The sequence below is a fragment of the Podarcis liolepis genome (assembly GCF_965112155.1).
Source record: "Podarcis liolepis genome assembly, chromosome: 4".
NCBI lineage: Eukaryota > Metazoa > Chordata > Lepidosauria > Squamata > Lacertidae > Podarcis > Podarcis liolepis.
The window spans coordinates 50366649-50376565 of record NC_139558.1 but is presented as its reverse complement, the minus strand read 5'-3'; the positions used below and the strand labels follow the sequence as shown (position 1 = coordinate 50376565).

Sequence of the window (9917 nt, the reverse complement as noted above, 5' to 3'; positions counted from 1 at the left end):
GGTGCAACGGGCTAAGCGCTCCGGTGTGGCCGTGTATATAGCTCCCTCCCCATTCGTTCCGCGGCTCGTTCCCTTCGAAGCGAAGTAGTGCGGGGATGTTGGCCGCCAGGTTAGCGGGTTGTAGGCCGCCCCTATCGTCGCTCCGGGTGCTGAGGGGGCTCCCGGCCGCGGGGTTTCATTGCTCGGCGCAGCGTCTCCGCGGGGCCAGAGTCGCTGTGGTGAGTCCGGCTGCCAGCCGAGCGTGAGCGGATGAGCGCCTTCTTTCCCGTTGCGCCCTAAGGGGCGGCGGCCGCTGCTTCTGCTCCTCCACAGGCGAGAGAGCTTCGTGGAAAATTACTACCACCTTTCCCTGCCACCCCCTCGGCGGCTGTGCGGCACACAGGCAGAAATGCAGCAGGTTGAGCGGCAGCTGCAGCCCTGGGCAAAGCTGCACGTGCTGCACTGCCTCCTCCTGCCTTGCTGTTAATGAAGGCACGGGGGAAAGGCCGCCAAGGAAAAAGAGATGGCGGAGTGGAAAGTTGGCGTCCTTGGAAGGGAGGCAGTTGGTCGGGGTCGAGCTGCAGCTCCGAGAACGAGATACCTCGTTTGGTTTCTCTTCCTTTCTGCTGCCTTTCTTTGGCTCTTATCGTAATTCTGCTCAATTCCCTACACGTAAAATTATTACAGCTCAGAAGCAAGTTTCGCTGGGTTCAGTAGTGTCGAGAATTGCGGCCGCAGATCAGTACTGTATAGTATTGGCTTTCTTTGTTTATACGGTAGTTATATTTTATAGCGCACGCCCCCTTCCATTCCGTGCTCATGCTGAAATATATAACAATATCCAGGCTCATAAAAACCATATCCAGGCTCATAAAGACTTACTACAGCTGCAGTGAAAAGTGGAGTGGAGAGTAACAGTTCAGACTTCTGTTATGGTTTCATGTAAGGGTCCCGAGTGAAGCATTTGCCACCTATGGGGGAATTTGGAGAACGTTGCAGACAGTTGAGCGTTAACAAAACTTCTGTGCCCTAGTCGGTGACTGACTTTGAGGGGGGGGGAAGAGGTTTGGAGAAGGAAATCTTAATACAATTTACTATTGTTCCCTGGGAGTTTAGACAGTCTATAGAAACAAAGTGTTCTTATGTGGGACCTTCAAGAGTAACACTTCATCCATGAAAGTTTATGCTGCAGTAAGGAAAGCATACGAACAGAGTCACTCTGGAAATAATGAACTGAGTTGGACAAGAAACTACTGTTGCCTCTGTGTATGTGAACTGGGAAAATAAATGTGATGTTGAAATCACTAGGCTGATTTTCTTTTTGCAGGTCTTATCAGGATGTGGTGTTTATGATGGTACTGAAATCCATGAAGCCTCAGCGTAAGTGTATTTGTGTAATCATTGGGTCTCCAAATGATCAACAGTTGAATTGATTGATAAACAGTCCAATTACGTAGGCAGTATTTCTTTGTTAGATAGCTTCTCCTTGAGTATTTTGGAGCGTCATACCCTATCCCCCCCATAGTTTCTACCAAGATATGAAGTAAATTTCAGTGTAATGTTGTGCTTATTTTGCAACTTCATCTCCTATATCTATGTATTTTGTAGGATATTGGTCCATTTGAGCCGTGAAGGAGCCAGTGTTCAGATGTATGCCCCAGATATTTCTCAGATGCACGTTATCGATCATAGCAAAGGACAGCCAGCTGAGGGTGAATCAAGGTAAGAACATATTTTAAGACAAGCTACATGAATATATCTAGATTTATATTTATCCAGTGCACACATATACACATACATCTATTGATACTCTGTGGGAAGCTGGCTACCCTCACTATTTGAATTGGTCTCATCTAAACCTCAGTTTTCTAGATTGTCTCTCCCACCCAGAGTTATATGTAAATAGTGTTCCCAGTATTTGGATCACAGTTCTGTATATTGCCCTCAAACCATTTGAGTATGACTGTACTTTATTAAATACTTTACCAATAAGTCCAGTAACTTTAAATTATCAATCTCAGGCTGTTACTTCCTGGGGTCCTTTAATAGTGCTCCTTTTATGTCTATGTAGTCAACTTCTGCTCTTCACTTTATACCACTTTTCTTTAAGAAATGTCTTAGCAGAATCGGCAAGGATCGCTCGTGGTAAAATTGCAGATTTGGCTAAACTTACTGCAAAGGATCATGATGCTGTGATATTTCCTGGAGGCTTCGGTGCGGCCAAAAATCTGTGAGTTCTGAATTTATACGCTATTGCAATTGTTAAATTCCAGATAATTAGCCACTCTTAAGAGATGCTGTGGGAAAGTTATAGTTCATTAAGAAATACAATTTTCCAGATGCGTTCGTTCAGGCTTCTTGTTTCATAAGGACAAATATTTTCATTGTTGTGTGTTTGTTGATGCCCCAGAAAAATACACATACCATTTTTACAGCCAAATCAAGCCCCAGTCTAATGTTGAAAAACAGAATCGAAAGTTTTATTTTTAAAAATGCCTTAAGTTTTATGCCGCATTGTATGGAAATCTTGATGCTGAAACTATTAAAGATAAAATTATAAACTATTTTAATGTGCCATTTTATATTTGTGAGCCACTCAGATAACTATGTTAAACGTACAACATTATGATATAAGTACAATAATTATTAAGAAGTAATAATTATTCTTCCTGGTGGTGTTTTCTTGGCATGCTGCCATTTATGTTTAAGGGCCACTGAAATCAGTGGAATTGCATGAAGGATTGCAGCTGCAGGCAGTTGTTGAAGACTGAAGCAATCTGTTACTTATTTGCATGCCTGTTTTCCCTTGGGGGGAGTCAAAATATTTTAAAGAGGTCTTTTAAGGCTGAGTCTGTGGATCACTAATGGAATAAGAAAATAAACAATGAAGCTTTATTGCATTATTGCTGCTTGAGAGGAATATGTTTTCAAGCTGGCTTGGCAGCATCGGAGCTAGAATGGTTCTCATGTATTACAGAAACAGTACTGATGCCTTGTATAACTTTTGCCTTGGGAATTTTTGTTAGTGCTTTATCTTTGCATCTGTTTTGCATTTAAGCAATCCAACTCTCCCCCCCCCCCCCACGTATATAAATTCACCCACTGAGTGTGGGTGGCTTTATTTACTAGCAGTCAATAGACTATTAAAATATTTTTTAACAATTGAAAATTACACTTGATAAAATTAATAAAAATACATGTTGATACAGATAAAAAAAGCAGACTTAAAATACTAAACTATCAGGCAATCTTAAAGAGGTCCAATAAGGATAGCTGTATTCAAAAACTTTGCCACTTGCTCTGTGACTATGATTGGAACCTTGGAGCAAAATGATTATAAAAGACTCAGAGGAGCAACCAGGGAGGGAACTACATAAAGTCTGAAGGAAGGGGTGCTTCCTTCTCTTGGCTGTTATCCAGCTGTTCATCTGCCAAAGAAATTGACCAGCACAAATCTGAGAACCAAATTTCAAACTGTTCTGTGGTGGGCCATTATGTACACCCATAGAAAGAAGTTTGTGTTTACTTAATTGCCCAGTCAGCTCTGTGAGTCACAGCACGCAAATGGATCGGCAGCACAGGTGATTTAAACAACCTTCATATGATGGCTGTGCATGTATACCAAGATGGCAAACCTTTGTCTCCCCCCCCCCCCGATATTGCTGGACTACAGCTCCCATCATACCTCACTATTGACCATGCTGATTGGGGCTGATAGGAGCTGGAGTTGAATAGCACTCCAGGGGCCATAGGTTAGCCACCTCTGGTTTACACCAACACTAAAACAGTTACCAAAAATATAGCTTGCATCTAGTGTTCCTGAGGAGGGAGTGGCCATATTTATTGCCCTCTTTCCTCAGTATTGAAGCAGAGGAGTGTCTTGGCTTCTGTATTGCAATAAGGCAGAGGATATTAATTGCTTTTATGAATAAATAATTCCTGCCTCACAGCCCTATTTTTTAGGTGGGGTTTAAGGGTAGAATCTTGGAGGCTGCCTTATATTGAGTCAGAGCATTGTCCACACTGACTCGTAGCAGACCTCCAGAATTTAAGAATGGAGATATTCCTAGCCTTATCTAGAGATGCTGGGATTTGCACCTGTGGCTTTCTGCATGCGAATATGATGCTCTGCCAGTGAGCTAGGGCAGAAGTTGAAAGGAAGTGGGGATTGCTTTCTTTCTTTGAGTAGTTTAAATTGTATTTCAAGAGACAGGGAAGGGCCTTTTACTTATTTTAAGCGTGGTGTACCTCTGGAAATGGAAAATTACAATTTATGGGTCTTTCATTCTTGTGTTAAGGTCTACGTTTGCAGTGGATGGAAAAGACTGTAAAGTGAATGGAGAAGTTGAACGTGTGCTAAAGGATTTCAACAAAGCTGGGAAACCCATTGGGTGTGTAAGTTATAAGATGGGAGTATTTGTTCATATTGTATGGAACACTACCGACCTGCCTTCAGCCCACCAGCCACAAATATTTTGGCTGCCTGGCACAACGAGGTTGTCAAGCATTGGCAGTCCACACAGTAGGTGATGGTTAGCTGCTTTCGGCCTAATGGATCACAAGTTGGGCAGGGCCTATTCAGTTGATCAGCCGAAAGAGGAGCCCTGATGGGCCGGGCATCCCATTTCCTACAATGGCAGCATTTGGAAATCTCACAAGCAGGACATGACTCAAAAGGTGTGCTAGTTTCTGTACCTGTACAGCACACCAATGCTCCCCAGTCCAGTGTCTCTCTACCTCTTCTTTCCTTCAGACATTGTAGCAACACACTTTTGTTTGAGGTCCCTGTTCTCACCTTCCTGCCTCCCTGTCCTCCTTCCTTCTGCCTCCAGACCTTCTTCAAACTGTGTTTCTGATCTTTCACACTCCTTGTCACTTTTGCTTCTGTTTTTCTGTCCTGCTAACAGCCCACAACTTTTCCTGTTTAAGGTCCCCTATGAGCTTTCCCAGCACCCAGATTTTATCTTCCACCTCTCTTACAGGACCGGAACAGCCAGCATACAATTTCTAATGATTTCTGTGTGTGTGTGTGTTTCCTTTTCTTATGGAGAAGCATTCTGGGCAGCTGCCACAAGGAACAGAAAAGCGTCATGGGATGGAACTGCCTAACACTTTCTCCTCTGGGTGTTTTTCCACTCAAGAGTGTCCTCCCCCTGTTATCAGCTGTGTGTGAGGAAACAGCTGGAGAAGGCATAATTTTGAGAGGTGAAAAGGTTCAGCAATCCTGTCCCTGGACTATTTTGCCTCTCCCAAGGGCTGTTACTTTTTTTTTTTTTTTTAAAGCTGCATTTTAGAAGTCTAAGGTTACCTTATTCCTTTTAGGATTTTGTTGAGATTACTTTCCGCCCTTGCCTTCTTTTCCTGGTTCTGTTGGACTGAAATTCCCATTGCTGTGTAATGGTTAATAAGGCTTTTACTCAGTTTAGTAACTTTTTTTATTTTTGAGGGTGTGCCAAATCTTTATAAGCAAAGGAACAGGGAGGTGTAAATACAGTAAATCATCAATGGAGGAACCTAAGTGAAGGTTTTCTGTCCACCTTTTTTTTCAGTCTGTGCTGCATTTCACCCGTTTTGGCTGCAAAGGTTCTTCCTGGTACTGAAGTCACTGTGGGACATGAAGAAGAAGAAGGTGGTAAGTGGCCTTACGCTGGAACTGCTGGGGCCATTAAAGCACTGGGTGGAAAACACCATATTAAAGAAGTAACAATATCCTTTTTTGCTGGATGAAGGCTGAATTTAAGTGTCTTTTCCTCTCCCCTCCCCACACCCCCTGCTACTCCCAAAGAGCCACATGTTTGGAAGCAAGTTGCACTGAAACCAATAACAGGGTTTTCTTTCTCCTTAAGTGTATATGGGTTTAGGAGGTTAAGTGTGATAAGACATCAGAGATGTACATTTTTGTACAGAATTGAAGAGCTTTCGGGAAAGCATTCTGTGATATATTTGGATTAGCTGATAAACTGCATGTCCATCTTCCTTGGCTTTCTAAAACCCTGATAATTAGTTATGATCTAGCACAATACTAATCATGTCTGCTCAGAAGTAAGCCTTAATTAATTTAGTGGGGCTTAATCCCAGGAAATAGGGTTAGGACTTCAGCCTTAGTATGTTCAATTCAGAAGTAGGATAACATTTGCTTTAGGAAAACCATTAAACTTTTTATCAAAATTCTAACATAAGAGACTGTTTTAAATGTGAATACCAGATGTCCTGGTCTATAATTCCCATCATCCCAGACTACTGGTGCTGTTTGGAGTCCCAACAGTATCTTGAGATCCACAAGTTGCCCAGCACTGTTCTATACAGTTCCTGAACATATGTTAGATCACATTCTCAGTTACAGTGTTAGCCTTTTGATTTTTTATTTTATTTCTCGAAACAAATTTGTAAACCCAGGAAAAGCTTTCTAGCAATGTAACCGGCCTCATTCCAATGTAATACTAAATTATGGTTTAGTGTTAAATAAGTGAGCCTCAGGCTCACACACTGTTCCCTGGCACAGCTACAAGGAACATTTTGGAAGCTCTCAGGGTTCTAAATAACTATGCTATCCATGCATGGAGCACGCATCCCACTTGGAAAGTTATGACCTAATGTGAAGGAGGCAGGAAGAGCCATGTGACTTTGGTGACGGGGCTACTTACCGTATTTTTCGTCCCATAGGACGCTCCGTCCCATATGACGCACCTAGTTTTTTTTGGGGGGGAAATAAAGGGGGAAAAAATTCCCCTTTATTTCCCCCCCAAAACCAGGTCGGGGAAACCGAACCAGGTTGAGGAACAGCGGGACGGTGGCGCTGCGCCTCCCTGCTGTCCCCCAGGCTTGTGGGGCTGGCCGATGTCTGCCCGGTGCGCTCTGCGCCTCGCGCACCGGGTGGCAGGCTGCTATCCGCAGTGTGGGGAGCCCTGCGGGGAACTCCTGCAGGGCTCCCCACGCTGTGGATGTCTGCCCGGCGCGAGGGGCGCTCTGCTTCAGGGCGCCCCTCGCGCCGGGCGGCAGGCTGCTATCCGCAGCGTGGGGAGCCCTGCGGGGAACTCCTGCAGGGCTCCCCACGCTGCGGATGTCTGCCCGGACGCCCCTCGCGCCGGGTGGCAGGCTGCTATCCGCAGCGTGGGGAGCCCTGCGGGGAACTCCTGCAGGGCTCCCCACGCTGCGGATGTCTGCCCGGCGCGAGGGGCGCTCTGCTTCAGGGCGCCCCTCGCGCCGGGCAGCAGGCTGCTATCCGCAGCGTGGGGAGCCCTGCGGGGAACTCCTCCAGGGCTCCACACGCTGTGGATGTCTGCCCGGCGCGAGGGGCGCTCTGCTTCAGGGCGCCCCTCGCGCTGGGCAGCAGGCTGCTATCCGCAGCATAGACAGCCCTGCAGGACCTCCTGCAGGGCTGCCTAGGCTGCGGATGTCTTCCTGATGCCTGGAGAGCAAGAGGGGTCGGTGCGCACCGACCCCTCTCGCTCTCCAGGCTTCAGCGAAAGCCTGCATTCGCCCCATAGGACACACCCAGATTTCCCCTTCATTTTTGGAGGGGAAAAAGTGCGTCCTATAGGGCTAAAAATACAGTCAGACATAATGTGATTAGTTAAAAAGTAAGCAGTTTCTGATCTCCTTGTGACTGTACCACATGGCTCACCCAGGTTTGTTCCTGAATGAAGCCACCAAGTTTACAGTAAAGAGCTGAGTCTGCTGTCCCTTTAATCATTCTGTCATTCATCCTAAAGTTATGCAAAGTCACACAATACTAACGAAGTAAATTTGAATTTTAACTATGATAAAACATTGTTTTTTAGTCATCACATTTTGCATGGCTGCATCTATGTTTTTCAAGACATGAATAACAAAATGAGTAGTCACATAAAAGTGATAAGAAAGTGCCACTTTGTGGTTGAATTCCATGCAGAAATTGATCATAAGCTCAGGGATTCCCAAATGGCATGCAGGACTCCCATCTTAGCTACCAGGTTATTAAGTGGGGTCAGAGTGACACACAAGGTTGAGAGATTGCTTCCTTGACTTTAGGTGTTTGCTAACGGTGTGGTTAGTTTCTTGACAGGCACCTAACATTTAGGTGGCTGTCATTATGTATAACTATATAAAGGTTTGTGAGGCAGAAAGGCATATTCCTGTTTATTCTGTCACTTGGCTTAGTCCCTGTGTTTTCCTTAACTGTCTTCTATGAGGCCCATGTGGACACAAACCACAAGGTTGTAACTACCCCAGCCTTTATGTGTGAAACAGAATTGCATCACATTTATGATGGCATTGGAGCCATGGTAAAAAATGTATTGAAGCTTACAGGCAAATGAAGTGGATACCCATAATATCAGTGACAATAACTTTAGGAAATATGGTCCTTATAACGCCGACCTAGCACAGGAGTTGCCTCTAAGAATGCTTACGATTGTATTGGAATGGCGTGTGTAATTTTCAGCACTGAAGCAGCTCAGGCCGGTTGAATCATGCATCCCCTCCGTATTTCAGCAACAGTCTTCACATCGTCATACAGTGTATCTGACAACTAATTCTGGAGATGGTCACTGTTTAACAAATCTGAATTGATAATGGAATAATAAAAGCAATTACATCATAACCTCTCCAAATCTTTCCAATCGCTTATCAAGCCTTTTCAGAGACTATTCTAATTGCATAAAATATGTTTCCAAATAAATTCCTACCTTCTGAAAATGTATACCTGGACATTGAGAGCATGTAATCAAGAATTCTGAAACTGGGGGAGAAGACTACTAAAGAAACCACAAAATAAAAAGGATTTGTTTTAAGTTATATAATATAAAATAAATAAAGGAAATAAATGTCCTCACAATTTTGTTGGAATGAATCCATGGTTTATTTTATCAGGGCTAGCTGAAGTTAACAAGTACGTTAGCTTTAAATCATAATTTGACAGCCAACTATCTTGTCTCATGATTAATTGGACTGATTATTGTGGAAACAGAAGATGACTCCTATTGTACATTTTGTTTTTACCCTGCCATAACCAACATCTCACTTTTTTTTTTCCTCCTTGAAGGAAACTTTTTCCAGCTGATTTCAGTCACATCATGGTTTTAAATTTCTCTGATTTGTTTAGCTTTCTTGTATTTCCACCCACAAGTTCAGCAACTACTGGGATCAGTTTGCTGATCATAAAGTTCCATTAACGATTAATATTCCCATTTCAAACATGCTGCCCTGACCACAATTAAATAAGCATTCCACCCTGTTATTTTCTGTGGCAGGTCATTATCCTTACTCATGAGTAAGTTAAGTCCCAGCCTCCTATTTGGGAGAGGTTCCAGCTGTCATTTCAAGATAGCAGCAGCTCTGCTGGGAAAGGACTCCCAGGTTTTATGTGTTTTCAACAAATCAGCATCTTTCCTCTACAGAAGAAGTAAGCAATATTTGTTGCTGTGTCTGTTAGGTAATAGTTAAACATGTCACAGGAAATAGTGAGCTCACTTTCCTTTGTTAATATCCAGTTCAAGCACTCGTCAAAGCAGTTCCACGCATTGTTGCATAAATGTGCTCTACGTTTGTATACTGTATTCCCCCACTTCCGTATTAAACATATGTGTGGGCAACATCTCTGTTCCTTCATGTATCTAGGGAGTGTTGCCCACCGAGGTTGTGTGTCATGTGCATATGGTAGACATGAACAAGGTCCACACTTAACAGGTTTGTTGTGGATAATTACATCCACAAGATGGTGCAAATAGCTCCATTCTAAGAAAATGATACTTATTAGACTAGGGATGGATTTCTAGAGTCCCACTGCATAGAGGAATTTCCTGCACTGTGGCACCTGATCCTGTACTTCTGAAATATCCACAATCAAGTGAAAGCACTCAAGACACAGCAATTTATTGGTTTTATGTGGATAAACTCTTCACTAGTTCAGCTGCCAATGCCACAACTTGGCACTGTTCCCATATACGAGATTATAATTT

At 43.7% G+C, this 9917-nt stretch overlaps 2 protein-coding genes across 2 annotated transcripts in view; one reads left to right on the top strand and one right to left on the bottom strand.

The window, feature by feature from the left end:
* The first annotated feature begins 368 nt into the window (after window positions 1-368).
* GATD3 (glutamine amidotransferase class 1 domain containing 3) lies at window positions 369-9551 on the top strand. Its single transcript, XM_083498474.1, is given in 8 exon segments — window positions 369-573; window positions 575-755; window positions 1307-1359; window positions 1588-1701; window positions 2090-2209; window positions 4278-4370; window positions 5529-5685; window positions 8148-9551. Coding segments are annotated over 8 exon segments (918 nt in total). The 5' UTR covers window positions 369-502; the 3' UTR covers window positions 8277-9551.
* The window catches only part of ICOSLG (inducible T cell costimulator ligand), a 25686-nt gene continuing 21159 nt past the window's right edge, over window positions 5391-9917 (bottom strand). The window contains exons 9-10 of the mRNA XM_083498453.1: window positions 8370-8520; window positions 5391-5584 (exon numbers count right to left, since the gene is read on the bottom strand). The gene's annotated coding sequence lies outside the window, so the exon portion shown is untranslated. The remainder of the gene's footprint in view (window positions 5585-8369; window positions 8521-9917) is intronic.